This window comes from Centroberyx gerrardi, chromosome 8, assembly GCF_048128805.1.
Source record: "Centroberyx gerrardi isolate f3 chromosome 8, fCenGer3.hap1.cur.20231027, whole genome shotgun sequence".
NCBI classification, from domain to species: domain Eukaryota; kingdom Metazoa; phylum Chordata; class Actinopteri; order Beryciformes; family Berycidae; genus Centroberyx; species Centroberyx gerrardi.
In genome coordinates, this window is record NC_136004.1 from 18138040 (window position 1) to 18162213 (window position 24174).

The following is a 24174-nucleotide window of genomic DNA, read 5'->3' on the forward strand; positions in this document are numbered from 1 at the left end:
ATAGCAGCATAAAAAGAAATAAAAGTTGCAACAACATTAAAACAGACAAACATTAAGACACAAACATGCAATAAAATAAATAAAAACAATTACAATGTTCATAAAAAACATGTGCAAGTACGAAAGGAATCTGCTTCTAGGTCTCTCATTTGATTTTTGAAAGTTCCAAGTGGAATAAGTTCCGGCAGTTTTAGGTTGCTCTGAAGTGAGTTCCAGGCTGTAGGTGCAGAACACATAAAAGCCTGTTTGCCAAGATCAGTGCGGACTTTGGGGACGGTTAGCTGGTAATAGTCATTTGATCGTAAACAATAATTACTGTAGGTTCTAGAAATATAACCACAGAGGTACGATGGAAGTAATCCTAGGATAGATTTATAGATAAATGTGTACCAATGGGTGAGTCTACGTGCAGCCAGAGAGAGCCACTCAACCCTGGCATATAGGGTGCAGTGGTGAGTGAGGGCTTTACAGCCCGTAACAAACCTCAGAGCACCATGATACACAGTGTCCAGTGAGTGCAGACAATGGACAGGGGCATGCATATACAATAGATCACCATAATCGAGTACAGGGAGGAAGGTGGCTGCAACCGATTTTTTCCTGGCAGCGAAAGAAAAGCACGACCTACAGTCATTCAAATCTTCCCAGTTCTCTACAACTTTCATTTGAAAGACTACAGGAACAAACGTCTCAAAAACGATGCTTGGAGAACGGTTGCATCCATCGTTGGGGCGATGGTAAGCTTGAAAGTAATTTTATTGAGTATTTTTCTGTTTATTTTCAGTTACCAATTACAATTACCGCTAACTTACCTAATTAGCCCTTGCCAGCTAGCTATGTTAACTCATTAAAACGACATAACTTTATGACAAGGCAATACCAAAGCAGCAAGAAATACATGACTGCACTGTTCACAATCTGTCAGAATATAGGGACCCATCAACCAAGAGGCTCACAGACACCTGAGGCTAGCTGTTAGCACCTGAGGCTAGCTGTTAGCACAAAAACAAGCGCTTAGAGTGTTAGCAGAAAGACTGACAGGCTGTTAGTGCAAAGACATGCATTCAAAGATGCCAGCTCTCTTCCAAGGAAAGTAGCTATTGCCTCCTCCTCGAAGTCACCAGATTATGTTATATGGCAATTTGCCTATCATATCAATACAGTGTATTTGCTACTCAGCAGAGGGAGGCTGTGTATGGGAAGCTCTGTGATCCTCAGACCTCTTTGGATTAGACAAGCAAGTAGCGTAAATCCATGTGCATCGGCATCAGCTGTACCGATTCATCAAATTCACCAAATGCTGTGGGATTCAACACCCTGACATTGTTCCCCATGGTCTGGAAAAGTACCTAGATCTGTCTTAAGTCACCTTTGAGAAATAAAGTGGCCAGTAGGGTCGAAACAGACGGCAAGTTGGCAGCAGCGCATGCATGCATTAGCATAAAGACGTGCAAGCAGTTGTCAGCACAAAGACGCGTTAAAAAAGACTAAAAAAACAAGCAAATAATGTACTCCCTTTCTCCCTCATACCCTCACTCACACTCTCTCTCTCTCTCACTCACACTCTCTCTCTCTCTCTCACACACACATACACACACACACACACACACACACAGGAACACAGCATAGAGATGGGATTGCATTGCTATTGATTCTGCTGCCTAATGGGAGTAAGTATTACCTGAGGTAGCAGCTGTTAGCTTTACTAGAGCTACAGGGCAAGGTTAACTGCTCTATTGCACTGTAAAAAGCCCTCACAACAAAGCTGTAACAGAGTAATTAAGGGCAACCACACACTGTGTCTATGTCTCTCTCTCTCACCCACATACACACACACACACACACACACACACACACACACACATTGTCTCTATGTAATTAACTGCTTGAGCTCGAAGTCAGCTCAGAGAAGAATTAGTGGCGCTCTTAGGCCAATTAAATTTGTTTAATGACAAATTACATTGGTAAGGATGCACCAATAGCATTTTCTTTTTTACTTTTTTAGTACTAACCATTAAGTATCAGCCACTACAAGTACTGATATGATTCACTACTTTTACTGAATAATCTAGACTTGCACCATTAGTTTGTCTCTATTAGAAAGATCCAACATCTGTTTATGTGTGGAGAAAAAAAAGCTGCTAAAAAAGTTGCTTTGATTTGCTTTTAATATTGACATGTTATATGTGGTTTTTGGTATTGTATTTTAGAAGATCTCAGATAAACAAATTGTATTTTAGCCTGGTATTACCTCTATATCTAATACAGTATCAGTATCTGTGGATCCCTACATGAAAGATACACTGACAATGTAAAGATTAAATACAATTCAGTAAAGCTCTTATTCAATATGATGCAATACAATATAAATTTTAACAATAAATACATTTCACATTTTACATTTTTTATCAGTCCTAATTGTACCTTAGAAATTCAACTCAAAATAACATTTTATTTGTTAGCACTGTTCTTAGATTTAACTGAAGTAGATTAAATGAATCAAAGTAAATCATTTTATGAAATAAACAAGGATGTAACCAAACAAAACCAATATTTCTGAGAAATGTGAAAAATACGCTATACACATAAAACAATCATTGAACACACACAGAAAGAGACAAACACACACACACAAACACACACACACATTAACACCTACATACACACACACACATAAAGCTGGCCTACCTCTCTGGTGCTCGCTGTTGTTGTCATGGTGTTTCCTCTCGTCTTTGAGTGGCAGCTGGTGGCTGAGGGCGGAGGAGAGCGCCAGCAGGCTGGCAGTGCCGGCGCCGGGGGGCAGCGGGGGCTGCAGGCCCGCTGGGTGGGGCGTGAGTGGCACGGGGATGGCATGGCCATGGGACAGGTGCTGAGCCTGGAGCTGCTGCTGCTGAACACACACACACACACACACACATTCACATGTACACACACACAAACCCCCACACACAGAAATACAAATAAATGCTAGATTTTGATGTTATGCTGTATGCTTGCAAAAAGAAAAAATAATACTAAAATATTAACAATAAAAAATGTAATAATAATTATAAAAAAATAAGGAGCGCTACTGGGTACCAGAAATGTCCACAGCAGGAAGCAATCAACAGATGCTTTTTGGGATGCTGCTATAAGAAAAAATCTGAAAATCTGAAGCACTCTGTTGTGATGAACACAAAAATTTTAAAGCCTTTATTTCATATTAGCAATTTCAATATTTAAATAATTTTTTGCCCCTTGGTAGATGACTTAAGTATATCAAAATAAAAAAAAACTTGGTCATTTCAATGGACTAACTGGTCCATTCAGCCATCATTTAGCATCAGCATTTAGCATTTCACTCCACTGTCCTCTTTCTCTCTCTCTCTTTCCGTTTTTCTCTCTCTCTCTCTGTACTTCTTTTCAACTTTTCTCTTTATTTCCTTGTGCTGGATCCATTTGACTCTCTCTACTCTCGGCTCCTTTGTATCTTATAGCATCTTCCATTTCAGTGTGTGTGTGAGCGTGTGTGAGAAAGAGTGTGTTGTGTATAATACACCCACTCCAATGATGGCGTTGAGTTCGGCCATAGTGACCTGCTTTGCTCTCTCCACCGCCTGGACCACCTGCTGCTGGTGCTGAGAGAGAGAGAGAGAGAGAAAGAATGAAAGAAACAGAGAGAGAGACATAGTAAGAGACAGAAAAATGAGAAAAAGAGAGCAATAAGAGAGAGATACGTTTAATTCAGCATGTTAAGTGATACAGACTTAGGAAATGCAACAACGTTTTCTCCTCCTACACAAGTCTCTGGTTGGCCTGTAATTAACACAAATGACAAAGTCACATTTTCACAGTAGAGATGAGAAACCTAGCAAATAAGAGCAGAGATCCAACAGAAACATCTCGTGAAGAGGTAATATTTCACCTCGTAAAATACTGTAATAATAATACTGCTTCATCATTTGCTTTTTTTTTCTTGAGAATGAGGCTTTTTAGCCTTCGTAGCTGAAATGTGTTGCAGCGCTGGCCGCTGGCACCGTCATCCATCGCTGAACAGTTGAAAATGCGAGCAGTTTGGGGGAAGTTTTGGGGGAAGTTTGTCTTGACTTGGGTGGGGAGTTTTTATTCCAAAACAGAGTACTGCAGCTGGAAAGTGAGTTTTGAAAACCAGAAATCTCAGCACCTGGTGAAGTAATCGCTGAGTCACTGGTATTGATAAAAATCCCTATCAATCTCTCACAGCTTTATGACGGTCATCTTGTGCTGTGGGACAGTTACTTATTTCCCCTTTAAACAAATTTAAAGATGAATGTTTGGCTGTACAGTAGTGACACAAACTTCTACTGACTGTTTTGCTGAACATTGAAATTGAAGTGTGGTGCATGTGCTCACAGTGTTTACATCAAATTTCACTTTAAGCACAAAATATTTATGCCACATGCTAATATTTGGTAATTTCTCTGTTGGAATATAATTAAAGATTTCCTCCGCACAGCACTAGAAAACCACGTCTAGTAAATTATTTGGAATCCATTCCCTACGATTGAAACATACAGCTTGTTCAAATTCTAAATTAAAATGGTCCATATTCCAATTCCTTTTATTATTTGGCACAAGTAAGACTTATTTGTCAGTGAAAACAAAGTCGGAAGAGAAAAAGAGGGGGATACTACATGGAACAGTGAAAGAGAGACAGAGTGAGACAGGTAGAGAGAGAGACAGAGACAGATACAGAGAGAAGCTAACCAGGTTAAGTCATCCAGGGGGTAGAGTGAGAGAAACACAGATCCAGGCGGAGAGAGAGAGCAGGGAGATACATCCATAAGCGCAACATCAAAGTAGGCCAGAGATGAAAGAGCTTATCAGGTGTGGAAATGAACCTGACCACCGAGTTCAGCTGCACCTCTGCAGACTGAGCCTAACCCTGTCTGACCGTGACACACACAAGCACACACACACGCACACACACACACACACACACATACACGCATGCACACACACACACACACAGGCAAGTGGATAGACAGCAAAACACTCATTAAATCTAAAAAGAAGGGAGGAAATATCATCAGTGGCTCCATCTTGAGATCCCTCTGTCTCATGAATATTGAAAATAGCTTTTTGTACCATCATCATCATCATCGCTGATTTCAATAATAAGTGAAGACACTGTTTGAGTCAAAGAATGGCATTCCCATTGAAATTTCCAAACTGAACTGCATGGATAAACAAATGTATGCACACAAAAAAATTCTTGTGCTCACACGTAATTCAATATTAACATTCATCGTCTTTCAGTCCAGTCATTTTGTGATGATATGGTGATTTTGGGATATGGTGACACACAATTCTGCAAAATGAGGTATGAAACATTTTAAGGAATATTATTTGAAAATTTCAGTTTCGTTTGACATCACACCTAGCATTAGCATTCGGTTCAGTAGGATGAACATTATTTGATTATTTAACATGTGATTTTGCATACGTGAGCCATATCATGATATACTGTATATAAATATCGAAGAAAATCCTGATGATATCATGATATCGATTTCAGCCATATCACCCAGCCCAACTCACACATCTAAATGATTTGAAGCACAATATTAATAGCATTGTGCCATTTACATTTCACACACACACACACACACACACACACGCCAGACGAGGCTGTACATGAAAACAATGCAGCGAGAGTCGTTCCCCCCCCCCCCCCCCCCGGGCCTCGGGGCTGTGTAGCAGCGCCACAGTCTAATGCCATTATTCCTAATCCACCCTAAACCCTCCTAATCCGTGGCTAATCTGGAGGAGAGCTTTGGAGTCCACACTCGCTCCTTCCTGCTGTTCCCACCCTTCCACACACACACGCTTTCAACTCCTCCGGAAGAAGGATTTATCAGCTGCACACACACACACACACACACACCTAAAGATGCATTCCTTAAAGCACGTACTGCATAAAACACACTCCTCACACCTACTATAGGCACACATACAGTGCGTTTTAACACAGTGCATGCATGCAGGCAGTCACACACACACACACACACGCACACACGCACACACACACACACACAAACCTCTACCACAAATGAATTTTCTCATACACACTCAGCCCCTGGCTTCTGCATATGTTAGTGGGAGACATTTAATAAGTTCAGAGCATATCTCCCTATCCTGAGCTGGGAGGATTAGCCCAGGATAATCTCTGTGTTTGTGTGTGTGTGTGTGTGAGTGTGTGTGAGTGTGTGTGTGTGTGTTAGCATGCGTGCATGTGTGTCTCTGTATCTGTCTTTTCCTCCACAATCCGCCCCACACACTTCTCCTCCTTCTATGCTGTCTATCCATCTTTGTCTTTCCCTCTCTCTCTCGCTCTCTCTCTCTCTCTCTCTCTCTCTCTATCTCTCTCTCTCTTTTTTTTGTCTCACTCTGTCTGTGGTTCTCTCTCACACCATCTCAACTCACAGTGACAGCGTTTGGGTCTTACCTCTTGAGAGAGGAAGGGGATGACTTGGGCACAGATTGCATTCAGCCGCTTGACGATCTCCGCCTGCAAGACAGAGAGGTGGGCACAGAAAACACATTCAGCTTCCACCGATAAAACAAAGACAGTCAACGCTCTCACGACCCACCACTGCACAAACAAACTCAGTTCAATTCCCTTCAGTTCAATTTCTATTCAATTAAAGTAATCATTTTCATTTTCAGAAAAATAAATGTCTGTTTTGCTCCTCTCTCTTGTGGTTTAACACAGTCAAGTCAAGACAGCAGTGATTCAGCCTATACGCAGTTCATGAAAGCTTTAACATTTGTTGTTCTAAACACCTGGTGTCTGGTAGGTCTTTCCTGGGAAAAATTCTCTGGCAACAGCGGTTTGTTTGGAATAAATAGAAGAAGAACTGGGTAGTTAGCCTGAGCAGTGTTAGCCACCATGGCTGAACAGATAAAGAAAAGAGCGCCACCTAAAGAAACTCAAACTTCACCAACAGAAAACCCAAGGAGAAAGACGTCACATTACTCGACACACTGTTTGATTGACAGCTGATCTCTGGGAAGTGCAGTGCAAAAACAATAATGAGCAATGAGCGTTTAGCACCAAAATTGTCACAAAAAAAAGGGGAAAAAAATTAGAATCGCACAGATTACTCATGGACACTTGAATAAAGTGGTTACTATGTTAACTCATGTGGTAACCAGGGAGTTAGTTAGAATGTTTCTTACTATGTCCTGTGTTTTACTCTTCTGCACAGAGAAAACTTTTTGGACAGTACATATGCATTGGTAACCTCTGTATAAAAAACATAATCCCTTAAAGGATTTCTTTATTGTGATTATGTGTACTTTGATGATGCTTGGTAGCATCTCTGTTCTCCAGGGTATTATTACTGTTATATTACCAAACCATACGAATAATCAAAATTTTTAGACAATAAATCACATTCTGTCTCACTCTGTCTCTCTCTCTTACTCTCTCCCATACACACACACACACACACACACACACACACACAAAGCAATTTCAATATTGGTTCTGGGTTGAACCACGGTGTGAGTAATTCTGCTCTTTGTCTATATCCAACCTTTCTCTCTTCTCTCTCTTTCTCCCTTTCCTCCCATCCATCTACGTCTTTAACTCATTCATATACTCATGCTCACAATCACATTAATACTCATCCATTTTGCAAACACACATGCACACACTCACACAAGCAGAGTACAGCCAGCCTGCAGACTCTGGGTTATTGCTATTGTCACTATTAATACTAGTCTTTATGATGGGTTTGGAGCTGTGAAATGCTACAGGCAGAGAATCTATATGTGCTGCTCATAGTGATACATACACAGAAGCACATACATACATGTGTGGCTGCAAATGGCCTAAAGGGATTATGGGATATTATAAAAAATACCTTCTCCCTCTCTCTCCTTGCATTTTATTTTTTATGTCTTTCCCTCGCAGTTCTCTCTTACACGATCATCGTTCTCGGTCATTCTCGGACCCGTTCACTCCTACTATTGGTTGTTTGTGATGTTGGTGATTTAGGAATTGAAGCTTATTCTACTGCTGCACTCTCTGGACAACAGCATCAGCTTAACGGCTAATTTGTGAAATGTAAAACGAAGGGGAGGGAGGGAAGGAGGCAGAGAGCTGGAGAAAAGAGAGAGAAGAGAGAGAAATTTGTATGGAATGTGTTTCGGCCCACTTGAGATTCTGGAGGAGTACAGAGAATGGGGTACAGTTGAGCAGACAGCTGAAGGGAAGCAGTGTTCAACGTGCAAAAAGAAGACGCATGTGAGATTTATTTCACCTTAATCAGCTAAATTAGGAGAATACTGGGAAAACACTCATTAACTGAGATAAGCCTAATTCCTTGAAGTCCAATACTGTACAAACTAGATGCACGGAGAGGAAGTTAAGCCATGCTTCTCCACACAACATTTCTCTTACCTTCCAAAATGCTTGTTTAATTTGTATAACCTTTATACGTTTGTGTCTGCTGAAGACAGATGCTAACTCTGCACTATCAGTGGGAACAGAAGCCCCCAGAGGCCATGAGAGCAGCTTCTAAAACCCAACGACAGACACTGACACAAACTATTCAGACAGAAGCACAAGCAACACTGTTAACAGAATGGGACACACACACACACACACAAACACACAAGCAGGTACACACTGACACAACCCTCTCTGTATTCATCAGATGTTTTCACTGAACCCAAAGGTTTGTTTTATTAAAGGTACACCTCTCTCTCTCTCTCTCTCTCTCTCTCCCCCATCATGTAAGATTTTTTTTGAACAGGAAATTGTCTGATCCACCGTCCCAAAGGGAGTGCTAGTAGTAGTGCAACTCAAGCCCCATACACATACACATACGAACACAAACACAGACAAAGAGGCAGATGCACACACACACACACACACACACACACACACACACACACACACAGGTTGAAACACACAAGTTGAAACATCACCTTCGACGACTAGGCAACGCATCGACAAGTTATCGCACACAAGAATAACAGAAAATCTCTCTTGGGGAAATCGGTGTTTTACAGCAATGAACACTAATATCACTGACTGTGGTAAATAAATTAATGTGGACATTTTCTAGCAATATATTTTCTCTGCTTTAGTAATTTAGTTTAGCAGTGTTGTTTTGAAACCCATTCTTTATATTTTGGCATATGGCTGAATGGCAAAGGGATCTGCAATGCCCAAGGTCTGATCTCACTTGGCTTTTCAGCGTCATCTTGTAAATATATTTTGTAACTGAAACAATATTTTGAGCTGATTTGTCCAACACTTACTTGAGCGTACTTGTGTTTCCACATTATTGACTAAACCCTCAAGTTGGCTTTTATAAAGTGTCCATGTAATACTTCAGCATTTGTGATAGCAGTGGAACAGTTTGTCAATTTATTGACCAATATTTTTTACAATGAATCTCCCCTGTCAATTTCCATTTCAACTGAAAACCATGGGGGTTTAGCCATGGATTTTGCTGTTGCTGTGAAGCTGTTTGTCCGACATTGTGTAGGCTACTGTTAATAGTGGTTATTCTGCAAATACATAATTTGACTTTGCCTTCAAAGAACAGAAGAGATTACTGTAAACTTAGCAACAATAAACTTTACATGTGAGGAAGGTGATGTTGGCAACAGTATGGATAGTAATTAATACTAAGCAACTATCATGTAAATCTAGTGTGAAAGAAACTGACGTTGTAAGGTACAGTGTTTGGGATAGGCTGCAACAATGCAGCATCTGGCACAACCACTAACATTGTTAATGACTGGTGTCCTTGCAAAAAATTGCTGAAAATAGAGAGTCTGAACTTTTACTTTGTAACCTCTGGGCTAAATGATGAACTGGATGCAAATATGGGCTTTGTGCAGGTTGACACCCTGGTATTATACAGCTGCAACTACCATGTTTGGTTAGTGATTCTGGCAGTATGCAAAATCATTAGCTTCTCAAAAGTAACTATCTACTACAGCTTGCAGTCACAACAGACGTGACACAGTGAGAACGAGGCTGGTGTGTTTGCTGGGATTAGGAAAGGTGGGACAGAAAAATGCAACCAATGATCACCCAATACTATGTATTTAAGGTATCACAAACCCTGATTGTCCATATTCAATCATGCCAATTGACAACCCAAGTCATATCCACACAAAAAGCTGAAAAATCAAATTACATTTTTTTTTTGAATGGGCCTTTATGAAGTGACAGAGAATTTACTTCATATGTCTGACCTTATTGCTAAGGCAGTAGACATGTGCCATGCTAAAGAAATAGGACCAGCTCAGGTGAAGGCTTTGCCAATCTAGAGCACGTGAGAACAGTTTGCATGCTATAGAGAAGAAGGGCAGGCGCGAACTCAGACAGACTAAAAGCAGGCTATGTGCTCAACCAAGCTACATGTGAATGGAAAGCCAGACAAAAGGAAAGAAGCACCACTTCAAAGTCAGCCTTATTTACTCTTCAGGTTAATGCAGTCATTCCCAGAGACTTGAAAGTTAACGTACTCAAGAGGCTCCACAGTGGTCATTCAGCGCTCATTGATGCATGCTAGAGCATTCACGTCATGGCCAGGTCTCAGCAACGACATTCATGCTCTGTGTCTGTCAAGATGTACAATTCTTGCCAAGAAAAGCTACCCAGAAAGCACACAGAATTACTGCTACCTCACATATTGTGAGACATGCTATGCCAGAAAATAGGATAAAATATCTTCGGCATCCCAGGACTTTCATTCCCTCTGATCCAGAAGTGCTGAGCCTGTCAGATAGGACATCAGGGACTATGAATGCCAAGCTTAAACGTGTCTTTGTAAGAAGACATGGCATGGCTGGGCATCTCATTGCAGACCATGTACCCTTTGCCACTAGTGGAGCTGAGATTCAGAATCACACAATCCAGCCCCAACTAGTCCAGTGGTGAGAGACCCAATCAGTGTGTCAAGCAGATGTTGAAATCTACAGTTGATCTACACATTGCTCTGACAAACACACCTGTCTTTGGTCTGCCCTACTCACCTGATCATGTCCTACGATTCAATTTACCTGTGAGTAAAGCAGCACTGCAGCCGCCTACACCCACAGATATCCAGGACGCCCTAAAACACTGACATTTTCATTTTATATTTAATCTTTATCCAGGGAAGACTTGCTGTGCACACATGCCCTTTTTCAGTGTGGTTCTGCCTCACATTGACACATCTACACATGGGAGCTGCCCAGTGTAATCACAGTCTTCTAATTATTGGCCACTGAGAAACTCCACTGGAGCGGGTGGGTTTTAAGTGCCTTGCTCAAGGGCACCTTGACGGCAGTTGATGAGGGAAAGGAGGCATATCTTGTTTGCTTCCGCTGCTCAGCATTTCCCAGCTGGGATTTGAACTGGTGATCCTGTGGTCTCAGTTGCAGAGAGGGGAAGAGGCAGAATAAAAGAACGGAACCGCTTCCTCCATTCTGGTAGTGGGAATAGATGTGTATAGAGATAGCGGATGGATGGCAGCCAGCTACACTGGTGAGGATCCGGGCGCATAAGATGTCGCCACATCAGCTGGATGATAGGACTGCCAAGCATCACCGTATCACCTGCCCAGACTCTGAAGGCGGCAGTATATTTATAACAAAGTCAAACTTGCACAAAATAGAAACACAGTCAAACACGTCAAATTTGTGTATACTCACTGCGGCTTTGTATTGTTGGTTTATTTACACTTCACCTAACCTAGGGAAATCGTAAATAGTGGTGACAAAAACTCAAAGAATAATAACAACAATGGCTGCTTTGAAAGAGTGCCGAAGACAAACGCAGCTGAGGGAATATGAGGATTTAGAAGCTGCTTGATCAGTCATAAAAGTGCAGATATCCTCAAAAAAGCTGAGCAAGTCGAGCCTCGAAACAATTATTTTTTGTTGAGATGTTAGCATGAGAGGGAAAAAAGGCAATGAACCGGAAAAGGAAACGAAGATGCTTTTCCACAAGGCAACACAACCAATCACGTGACATTTTAGACCAACTGCAGATGGACGTGCACTGGGGCTGGTATGCAAAGAATTTTACTAGTTTGGCCAGCAAGCCTGTGCTATTTTTTCCACAAACGTGTCCTTTTGTCTGTACAAACCTGCCGAAATTTGTTTCTACAGCAAGTATACCGTGGCCTTGTATCCGACCTGGATGTCACAGTCTGACACACAAATGACACTGGTCAAAATATAGGAAATGACTGTCCAGAGAGCCAGCTCAGGTTAGGACCCAAACGCTAACCCTAACCTCTGAGTGAAGATCACGTATGCTGAGTTGGAAAAGATAAAACTAGATCAGTGAGCTCTAGCTAAGAGGGGGATGTCGAATATGGAGCTGTATAATGGTAATGTAGTCCATTGGTATTACTTTATGGTTTGCCCTCGATATCAGGTCAGCAACATGCAAATGAATGGCGTGATCCTCCTGTTTCCTGGGGCTGTGTATTAACCAAGCTTCTACTTCAGCATTAAAATGCTTGTTTCCCTGCAAAGCACTCCTGTTTCCATTGACTCATACCTTAATGGACAGAAATAGGTTCCTGCAGAAACTGCCACTGAATATACTGTCATTATTTACCTGACAACACACAACTGTAATCTTTTAATTTGTATGGATTACAGTTGTGACTTGGGGATGACAGGATGGCCTGGTTGTTAGGGAGCCTGTCCCATGAAGGAGAAATCGGTTTGATCCTTGCAGCAACCACAATCCATCCCTGTCAAAGTGAGAAAGACACTTTCCAGGGGCACCACTCCGAGCCAGCATGAATATGCATGAGAATTACATTTTTATTCTTGTCTAAAGGGGATACATGGAGCAACAAACACCTAATTAGTACAATTTGGTGCTCTGAATTCTCTTTACAGCAACAATTTGTGACATTTTCATATAAATAAATGTCCGTTTTGCTAATCTTTATTGCCGACTGATGTAACACAATAGTGATTCAACCTTTACCCAGTTCATGAAAGCTTTAAAATTTGCTGCTGGGTAGGTCTTTCCCGGGAAAAAATCATCACAAGAAGTAATGTGTTTTACATTTCCAGCAGCAGCAACAGCAGTTTGTTTGAATAAATAGTTAGTTAGCATGAGCAGCGATAGCCAACATGGCTGAACAGACAAAGGAAAGAGCGCCACCTACAGAATCTTCATACTTCATCAACAGAAAATCCAAGGAAAAAGACGTCACAGTACTCAACATACTGTTTGGTTGACAGGTGATCTCTGGGAAATGCCGTGCAAAAACACCACAGCAACGAACACTAGGCACCACAGATGTCGCCCAATGAAAAAAAAACAAAAAACAACAGGTCTCACAGATTACCACTTTAACTCCTAACAACAGGGAAATTAGATCAGGCTGGAGCGCTGGAGTCAGATTGGGTCAGATAGAAGATCAAATGTCTGTCTCCCCTGTGGAGCTTTGTAAGCACCACATCAGCACCACTTTTCACCACCAGCCAATACACCTAATGGACCCGCCATATAAAGGCTATGTTCCCTTGTGTGTATGTGTGTGTGTGTGTGTGTGTGTGTGTGTGTGTGTGTGAAAGACACAGGGAGATAGACTGGCAAGGAGAGAAAGAAAAACAAAGGAAGAGTGATCATAGCATAATACAGCCTGCATCAACCAGAAAACTGATTTTGTTTGCTGTTAATTTGCTGCATGAGGATGGTCTTTATTGGTTTGTGGGCCGCCTCGCTTCATAAATTTATACACGACCTCATCCCGAACCCTCTTCCCCTCCAGCTATGTTGTGGTGATAGATGTCTTGCATATGGTGATTGGCTATTACCATGAGTACATTCAGTTTGGGCATTTTCTGAAAACACTGCATAGGCCTTCTGGGTCACAATTTTACTCAGCCTGCCAACGTTTTCACCCTCCTGTTTTAATGCTTTGAAACTGAAGTTGTGGGTTTATAAACCATGAACAAATATGAAGAAATCATTACAGGAATCTCTAAAATACAGAGGATACTGTCTGTAACAGAGTTATTGTTTTGTAAAGCAAAGACTGAAGTTATTCATTGCCATTTAAAGGTTACACTAAATTGTTTGAATTTTGTGTTATTAATCAATTTCTATGAGTAGGTGTCACTTTTTAAAATGGTGGATGTAACATTTTAGGACCAAAATCTCCATAATGAAACATTTCCATTTCAGCTGCAGTAAAATGAGTTGTCAAACCTTGTTGAAAACACTGCCCGTCTTTAGCATTAAAACGTCTAATTACTTCTTTCACCGTTCTTTTTTCCTCCACCTTTCCTTTTTCCCTGCTCTCTTTTTCTCCATCTTTCGGTTGCTTTATTTCTCTCTCAACCTCGCTAATTTGCAATTGATTAGCTGTCCTCTCGTAGCTCAATCCCATGCTCTGCCCCTGGTACCCTCCTCCCCTCGTGTCAACCCTCCCGCCGTCCTCCGTCTACGAGTCAATTTCTCTTTAACGAGCGGTGGTACATTTCACTCCCCCGGCTCTAGAGCCCCTCTGTGTAAATAAAAGAGAGAGCAGAGCCAAAAATCAATGGGCCTATTACCCTCTGAAAATGCTAAACAAGCAATATTAGCAATTCGCTTGGTAGCGGAGGCGGACTGCCTTAATGGGGCTGTAACCCCCCCACACACACACACACACACACGCACACATCCAACGCATCCATTCAGCCAGCCACACACGTTGCGTCGTCGCATCAAATGCCGCAGTTACAAAACACACATTAACACCCGTGCACACTTGTATACGAACACACACAAACACATGTAAGCACACACAGCCTGCACCCCCACCCCATCCCCTTCCAACCCCCCCCCCCCCACACACACACACACACATACAGATAAACACACACACACACACGCTCGCACGCACACACTTACTCACACACACAGTTACACGCAAACAGACTGCTGGCAGAGATTAAAGATTCACTGTCCAATACTCTTTCCTGACAGAAAGCATTGTGCATCACACACAGCCACAGGCCACATTCTCTCTTTCTTTTTCTCTCTCGCCCGTATAAACACACACACACACACAGACACACACACACACACAAACAGCAGAGACTGGAGAGCAACGCAACAGGATTCATAGTAGACACCCCATAATCAGACAACCCTGATTAGTGTGCCAGTAAAAAGCTGCGTGTACATTCACACACACACACACACACACACCATACACATACACACATACACACAGAAACACAAACTCAAATAAAGACACACAAACACCAACACACATCTCTAGGTAAACTTCAACAGTATATGAGCACACACACACACACACACACCTAAGCAAACATACAGTGTACATACAAACAAAATACAGACAGACACACACAAGGACACACACACAACTAAGTAAATATGTACAGTATACATACAGGCTGATATACAGACAGATAGACAGACAGACACAAGCACACACACACACACACACAGCTAAGTAAACATGTGCACTATAGACACACACAAACATACAGACACGCATGCACACATGCATACACACAAGGCCAAGTAACTATCAGTTCCTCTCTGTCTCTCGCACATTTGCACACACACACACGCACACGCACACACACTACACACACCATTTCTCTGGAAATGAATGTGTAGCTGGTTAGCTGTGCCCCATTTAGCTTGGCAGCTAATGTGTGGTTAACACAGACATTTATGCTAATGACCCTCCATGTTTGAAAAAGCAACAGTCACGTAAAGCCTCCTTAAAGGCAAATTCCTCCCATTCACTTGAGTCACATTTCTGGCCATTTTGTTGTTTACAGTAATGAAACAGATGAAACTGCTATTGTGCATGTGACATTGCAATATAGAAATTTACACACAGAAGAGATACTGGTCACCTCACTTGGCACCCAAACACACAAAAACATAATATATCATAAATGGGATCAATTTCTTCACCACTGATGGACTTTTTGGTCAATGAATAAAATATATTTCAAATATGAAATTTAGATTTTTGGATTTTGATTTATTTAGCTTTTTGGTTGATTTTTCCTTTAGAAAGGCAGTAGAATGGATTTTGTAGGCCAAGGGAAGGCCAACAAGCCGTCAATATAACAACATAACGATAATTATTTGCACTGATTTTGAAAATCACGCTCTGAACACTGGTTTATTCAGAGTGGGTTTAGGAAAAGTCAAAGAGGAACATTTTGAAAGCTGAAATGTTTCAATTCGAAATTCAAAACAGCCATCAACTGACTGCGGCTTGGCCTTTCTAGTGTTAACCTTGTAGCACAGGCAGAGGTAAATCAATTATCTCCAAGTTCGCTGCACTGTTAACCTGCATAAATACACATCAATATCCACATCTTAGAATTTAACGGTACGAAATCACATCAATGCTTCATATCAATGATACTATTTCAACACTGAAATTTGAGATAAATACACACTTATCTTATTTTCCACCTACAGTGCAGTTTTAATTAGTTTTAATCTTTTCAACTTACTCATCAACATGATCAGTGAAAAATGTTTTCCTACCTGCTTATGCATCTCAATGTTGAGTCCATAAGACATTTCATAGTACTGAAAAAGCAAAGATCAAAGCAAGGTCAAACAAACATGTCCTCTCTCTTTCCCTCACACACACACACACACACACACAAAAACACACACAGGCAAGAACACACACACACACACACACACACACACACACACACACAGATACTCTCTGGACACGCTTTCATACCACATTGTACTGGATGAGTATACACACACACACACACACACACTAAATGACACTCACCATGACATAGTGTCTCTGCATCTCAGTTTTCTCACTCGCCAGTTTCTCACACTCCATTTTCAGACTGTGGACAGAAGGAAAATGTTATGTTACATAATGATTACCCATACACACACACACAAACACAAACACACATACACACACACACATCTGAAATTGAGAGGACATTCTACATCAATTATGATTATGAATTATGATTACCTTGTATATACCTTGTATGTTATGGCAGATGAAACAAATCCAGAGAAATGTATATAAATACACTGGAGACGTCGCTGTAAGCTGATTCCTACAAATTGAGCCTTTATGTAAATTGAGCCCAGAACTCTCCTGTTACTTCAAGTTTGCGTTTCTGAATTCAAGGTGACAAAGAGCAAAGAGTGCACTTGGCTCGAGCCACACTTTCCCCTACGGATATAGACACCACTTACTCAGCAGGTACAGTGCAGTAATTAAAGGATCAATAGGCGACTAGACAAACCTCATCATATAGCCCATTCTCAGTGTGCGGATGCCCCAACTGCATCAACAAAAAGGCTACATGAGGTCCAGTGTTACAACTGTGGTCTTACGGTAGCTTTTAAGTGTCGTCTATAGCCAGGCTTTGTCTCACATCTAAATCCCTCATTTTAAATGGAGAGCAGAATGCTTACCAAGGTTGATGGTAATCATGATATCAAATATTTTATACTTGCTAATAGGGGAAGGTGTATAACGCAGAGCTGAGGACATGGCAGATTTAATGGTGATGTGATAGCAGCGACATTAAATAAAATGTCATCTTAGGTTTGAATATATTTTAACGCATTACTGGAACGTTAGAATCTCAGAAAATCATCAGGGGGGGGGAACCTCATATTTCCAAAATGCAAACTTTTTAGGATCTAAGAGCCTTGTTTTTAGCTTGATGACAATGCATTTTTTATATTATCCAATGGCTACAGTTCTCAACCCATAGGGGAGCAAGCAACCCTGCTCTGAAGGGAAAGCATGAAAATCACCAAAGTTGGAGTTACGAGGTTTTCATACGACAGCAGTGATATGTGGATGTCATTAAGAAACAGATAATGATTACATCTTTGAAGATAGTTAAAAGCACATTATGTTTAACAGGAGATGAAATCGTTTCTTTGACAAATGATTTCTGCGCTAAGAGACATTTAACCTCAAGCTGAATAAAATGTGATACGCATCTAAAATAAGTAAACCTCTCCAAAGGAAAAGATTAGCTCTATTATGTATATTCAGTTTGAATAGAAGAATATCTGACCCACCCCTAGTCCTTTTTTACCAAATTAATGGAGTCTTTCTACATTTAGGATAACACTCCATTGATACAGAGAAGCTGGATGTGGGTTGCCACAACATTGCACATGCATTTAGACATCAGGGTTGATTCAGCGAGTGTCAGCTCATTCAGCCCCAGGATTGGCCAGCAGACTGGACCGTTGGTTCATCTCACCAGGTGATTGGACAATAATTACAAAGTGGCCAGAGGAGGGTGATTATTATGCATTGGAAGAAGCTGCTCATCTCATCTGCTTACGGTTCTGCCCTGAGCAATGTATTTCACACTTCATCACGTCGGGTAAAAAGTATTTCACACCACTTGCTCTCAGAGAGAGATGTGCACACCAGGGTAGATGGGGTTTACCTGTGGCTAGTCACCAATGATAGATGGACTTGAGACAAACTGGAGACTACCAGCATGTTAGAGACTACCAGCAGGTCTACTATTTCTCTGACAAGCTTAGAATCACAATATTTTGCAAGATAATAAGGTAATAAGTGTTGTATTTACTCCAAAATAAGCATGTTTCGTTTCTCAATCAAATCCTAAAATAAAATCAATATCAGTCTTGCTATTTTATCACAGTTTGTTGTGCATTTCATTAAATTGCTGGTCGTATCTTACTAGTGCAAGACAAGTCACCATTAAATAGCAAGGATGTCACTTCAGTTATCTACAGTGATTGTCTTTACTGTGGACAACTAGAATTTCTAGGTTTCTGATAGCAACATGGTCCCAGAATAACACACACACACAGCAAAATTACAATTAATGTTAACTCCAGCAGACTTCAGTGGTATTTTGTCACTATTCTATTGATGATGTTTAGCTGATGTTTGTCTATGCTCCAGTCCAAACAGTGCATTACCTGTGATACTGGGCTTGGAGGAACTGGAACTCCTCCTTGATTCGGTCACAGGACTCGGTGACAGTGAACTTGAACGGCTGTCCCGGCTGGTGGGGGACCTTGGAAACGAACGGCATCAAACCAAACCAAACCAAACAGTGTGTGAGGGAAGAGAGAGCTGAGCCAGCAAAAGTTCAATGTCAAGATACATACAGGCAAGACTGTAGATGACAATAGACCTCTGTCATGCGGATAGCCTTTTGGTTTCACTCCATTTCCTTACGCGCGCGCACATTCACACACGCGCGCTCACACACACACACACACACACACACACACACACACGGACGTACGCCTGCGAACACACGCGCACGCGCACACCCATACAGCTGCAGCAGCTTGACAATGAGCGTAATTGTCCGTGCGAGCGCGCAATGGCACGGAAACTTGATCTAAACTGATTACGCATCAGGCGCGCGGGTGTTAATCTGCATTGTTTTGACATTCTGCCTACTGCACACTACTTACCGGATGCCGTGCCGGAGGGTACATCTTGCTCAGATCTCGAATCATTAAAAATGTATTGCAAAGTTCATCCACTCGAAACACGAAAACAAACGTATGAGCACTGATCTATCCCGTGCGTAAAGCTCTGTCAGTGGCCGGTTAGCGGGCTATGTGCAGGCTCCATTCAGTGTGGAAATATCCTCCAACCTTTGGCTGGTCGTCATTTCTAAAAGACACTATTTCAAAAGTCCATTTCTCTGTTTAATCAAAGCACGAGTTGCCTCAGTCTTGGTTTCGCTCCCGGAATCTCCAGCAGGCTGAGCGGTTTATTCTATGCGCCTTTACAATCCAACACTGTACAAAGCTTAATAATTTCCCCCCGAAAACTAATATCAAATCCTCTATTTTCTCATAACAATCTCGCCTTTGACTGGTTTTCCTACAGCATCTACTTCGGGGGTTTTAAGACCTGTTTGTCCGAGAGCGGGCTCGTCCACGCCGTCCCGTCACACGCATTTAACGGTTAATTTCCTACAGTCTCCGATAATGTTCATATCCCGGCACGGAGACCACCTCACCGACTGTAGCGCCCTACCCCTATGAAACCAAATACAGAAGCAACCAGTCGTATGAACGCAATTACATATTCATAACAATTATAAGTGGCCGTCTCGTGACGTCGGGACGTGTAGTTTAATTCACATTAGTCGATAATAAGCCCTACAGATGTGCGCCTTCTGTAAAGAACTACAACTTCCTGACCTCTCCGCGAAACCCCGGAGCCAATGGTGTGTGGTCCGAAGGAGGAGCGATCATTAAAGGCAGCCAATGGCGACAGCCCAAAACACAGGCTTCGCTCCACTCTCGTGCCAATCACCGACACTTTGTCCAATCACCTCCAATAGGATGCGATTTATACAGGCTCCCCACGTGGGGCTTGGTCTGGTACTAAAAGATGTCACGGGAATTAATCTGGAAAGTATCTGTTGACCTACGTTTTTTATATAGACTTCGAGGCACAGGGGGACATACAGCCTTTATATGTGTATGTGTGTTTTCCTCTTTTACTGTTGAATTGTCAATTAAAATGTGCTATTTCATACTTCCACAGACGACATACAGTATAACCCTGCAATTAAATTCTCATTGAATTCCCTTGTACTTCTGTTCTCCTGTATCAGATGGAAAACATGTGTTATTCAAAAATGTATATCTTTGTAATAGCATGTCATGTCAAGTCATGTTATGTTATGTTATGTTATGTTATGTTATGTTATGTTATGTTATGTTATGTTATGATTGCACTAAAAAGAAAACTTAAATTAAAACTCCTATGGTATAACTTTGGGTAGATTGAAGTATAATCTAGTATAATGGTATATAACTATGTAAAATTGTATACATTTGTAATAGCATGTTATGATTGATCTAACATAAAAAATAAAAAATAAATGTAAACCCCTATGTAGATAACTTGGGTAATGGGTAGATTGAAGTATAATCTATCATGGCTACAAGTCTCTCTCTCTCTCTCTCTCTCTCTTTCTCCCCCTCACACACACACACACACACACACACACACCTGCTCAGTGGGGGAATGAGCGTATACAGTTTATGTCAGCCTAGATTTGCCACTGTGAGTAGACGTTTAGTGTGGGTAGATGAAACACATTGTTGCTGGGTCAGTGGCTTGCCTCAGCACTGTGTTCAGTTATTTAGCCGCACTAACTAACTGTGTCTAAAGCCTCCAACAGCTAAGTGATCTTCTTGTGCTGCATTAGACTTTCTATTTCTCTCTTATCTATCTCTCTGAATATACCGGCTCTACAGTACATGTGCTGCATCGGATCCTTTACCATTTGTTCCATTTGTAAGAGGCCTTGAATTTTTGAATCACAGTTTGATTCATACCTAAATGTGAATGGTGTCCTGGAAGAGAAGTTATGCATTATTTGCAGTAGTTTGAATGACAGGATTGTACCTTGAAACTATTGTTTTGCTGTACCATGATAAAGGTGTATTTTAATTATCTTCATATGTTACTCCTCTTCTTTTATTATCTCTCTCTCTCTCTCTCTCTCACACACACACACACACACACACACACAAACACAGAAATGGTTATAACATAACACCCAAAATATGATACGATGTCACTCCTCTCTCTCCCTCTCTTCTACTCACTCTGTTTGTCTCTGTCTCTCTGTCTCAATATCTCTCTCTCTCTCTCACTTTCTCTCGCTCATACGTACATGCGATTGTGCACACATACACACCAGCTCAGCCATTCAAATACACATCTCTATCTACCACACATACAAACTAATATCTCAGGTAAGCACAGGGCCTAAAGTGACCTGCTGTCGTGGCGCGTGAATCCACTAAGGCTCAGAAAAGGTAATATCGTGCCCTCCCTCTTTCCCCTCCAAGGGTTGAGCCTTGATGTGGGCGAGTACGGGCGGTGTGGAGGTGAGGGAGGGGGGCAGGTGAGGAGGAATAAACAGATTTATTTGCCTGCGCCCCTCTCTGATTATTTTGCCCCTGCCTTTTGTTCCAGACCTTATGAAACCCAAATGTCAAGTGAGGCGAGGGCCTCATATCGCGCCCTGTCAATCACGGCCCTCTGCGCACCTGAAGCCCCGACGCCGGATTATTGGCTTCAACACGAGGGTAGCCTTCTCCGCCAGCCGCGACGCCTGAGACGATTCGACAGCCAGGGTTTTTTTTTTATTTTTTTTTTCTAAAGAGGAACTTCATTTGGCAGCTGATGCACGGGAGATTGCAGAGGAGCGGATTTTGAGGGTAGATGGGTAGGTGGCTGGATGTGTGTGTGTGTGTATGGGGGGCAGAGTGGCTTATCTGGGGGGGAGGGATTAGAGTGGGGGGGGGGTAGGCTTGACGTGGGGTGTGATGGGGAGCGGGGGGCGAGGAAGCTCGGCCTTAACATCTTGCTCTGTGCACTGAGCCTGACTAGCTATCAGCACCTCTACATATGTCTCTTAATCTCACTGCAGCTCTCTTTCAATTCCTCCCTCACTATCACTCTCTGTCTGTCTCTCATACATATACACTCAGACAAACACACACACACACACACACCACTTTCTACAGTATGTACTTATCTGTGATATACTCCCTCACTATTACTAGCTGTCCACAAGTCCACAATTCACATTCAGCATTTTCCCTTAGCCTGGCTTGAACTGCAAGCCCTCTGCTCACCGGCAACACATGACCACCAAATACGCATTGTTTTCCCCAATATGCCACATGAAAAGGATCCAGTTCAAATGGTAAAGAAGGGGGTATTTCGACTTAGGAGTGAGTTTACACCAAGGGGATTTATCACGTGGTATCAGCCAAGTTACATTCATCCCTCTAAACTCCCTCTACACATCACAGCAGCCCCAGCTGGAGAGCTGGACTAAACCATATTATCTGGATCAAAAGGCTCAACGGTAACTGGGGGTCACTGGCCACTAGCAGCTATTTCATGTTCTGCAGTTACCTTGAAACTCGAAAACCACCTGTTCACCAGCACTACCTGACCATGACAGCTGCATACACACTGTCTTGTCCAATACAATAATACATGGTGAAGCGATGGTATTTCAGCTTAGGAGTAAGTTTATACTGACAAGCTATGGTTTCAACTATTTTACATGCATAGACACACTCAAATGCATGCATCTCTCTCTCTCTCTCTCTCTCTCTCTCTCTCTCTCTTTCACAAGCATAAATACTCATCACAGTTGTCTAAATACCATCCTATCACCTGAATTGTTTGTTATCACACAGCTTGATCAAATGCATCTCTCTCCCAAGTCATAAACATGCAGAAGTCGCTCATTACATCCTTTAAATGCCAATTAAACTTTGAAACGCCAGGACTCATTTAATATCTAAGGAAAGGAATTCATGCAGAAAATACACCATCATATCCGCCACGATTCTTTCATCATCACGGTACGTGTGCACACACACAGAGACACACACACACAAACACATACACACACAACTGACTACAGGCTTTAGATGATTTTGTAGCTGCGAGTAGGATCCCAGCATGCTTCTGCTGTTACAGGCCAGCAGGGTTGGGGGGGGGTAGGCGTATATTTACTATAAGACCAGCACAATGGGATTGTCCTTTCACCACTACATCATCCACTGGGCACATAGAATAATATAGCTCCTGCCTGTCAATGTGTGCATGTGTGTGTGTGCACATGTGTGTGTGTAGAGGGTTCGATGTCTAACTAATCATACTTCAATGAGCACTAACCACTGGTCCGTGTTCTTAAATCTCTCCTCCTTACAGCAAGCCGCGTCTAAATCCCCCATGGCCGCCCCTTTAACACGTCATTAATCCCCGGCGGCCGCCCCTTTGAACAGGGAGCTTGTGTGAAGGGATAACCAGGCCTCCTCAGACACAGAGACTGAAAGGCAGAGGTAGCGCAGCGCTGGATTTATTCGTCTACCGGCAGGTTAATCCTGCCTCCACACTCTTCGAGGGGAGGTGGTGTGTGTGTGTGTGTGAGGAGGTGCGTGTCTTTATGGAGACAGTTAAGGATCGGCTCCATCACAGTAACGACTCTGGGGGAACATCAGCATCTGGAGCTCAAAGTCATCCAGTCCCCCAAAAGGAACTTACAGATTGCTGCCATTTCTTTATTAGATTACAAATGGATGGATGTATGATCGTGCGTGTGCGTGAGTGTGTGTGTCTA

At 42.1% G+C, this 24174-nt stretch overlaps 1 protein-coding gene across 23 annotated transcripts in view; it reads right to left on the reverse strand.

Moving 5' to 3' along the window:
* Nucleotides 1–19513, reverse strand: part of LOC139928389 (transducin-like enhancer protein 4) — a 36122-nt gene extending 16609 nt beyond the window's left edge. For 6 of the 23 annotated variants that reach the window (XM_071920935.2, XM_078285443.1, XM_071920929.2 and 3 more), the window contains exons 1-7: nt 19469–19513; nt 18962–19059; nt 16803–16866; nt 16538–16582; nt 6467–6529; nt 3543–3617; nt 2704–2890 (exon numbers count right to left, since the gene is read on the reverse strand). In XM_071920935.2, the coding sequence (XP_071777036.1) occupies nt 2704–2890; nt 3543–3617; nt 6467–6529; nt 16538–16582; nt 16803–16866; nt 18962–19059; nt 19469–19513 (577 nt within the window). Of the gene's footprint in view, nt 1–1797; nt 1803–2688; nt 2891–3536; nt 3618–6466; nt 6530–16537; nt 16583–16802; nt 16867–18961; nt 19060–19468 lie in introns of all 23 variants that reach the window. The other 17 variants (XM_071920930.2, XM_071920926.2, XM_071920921.2 and 14 more) reach the window with 10 other exon arrangements.
* Between the last annotated feature and the right edge of the window lie 4661 nt (nt 19514–24174).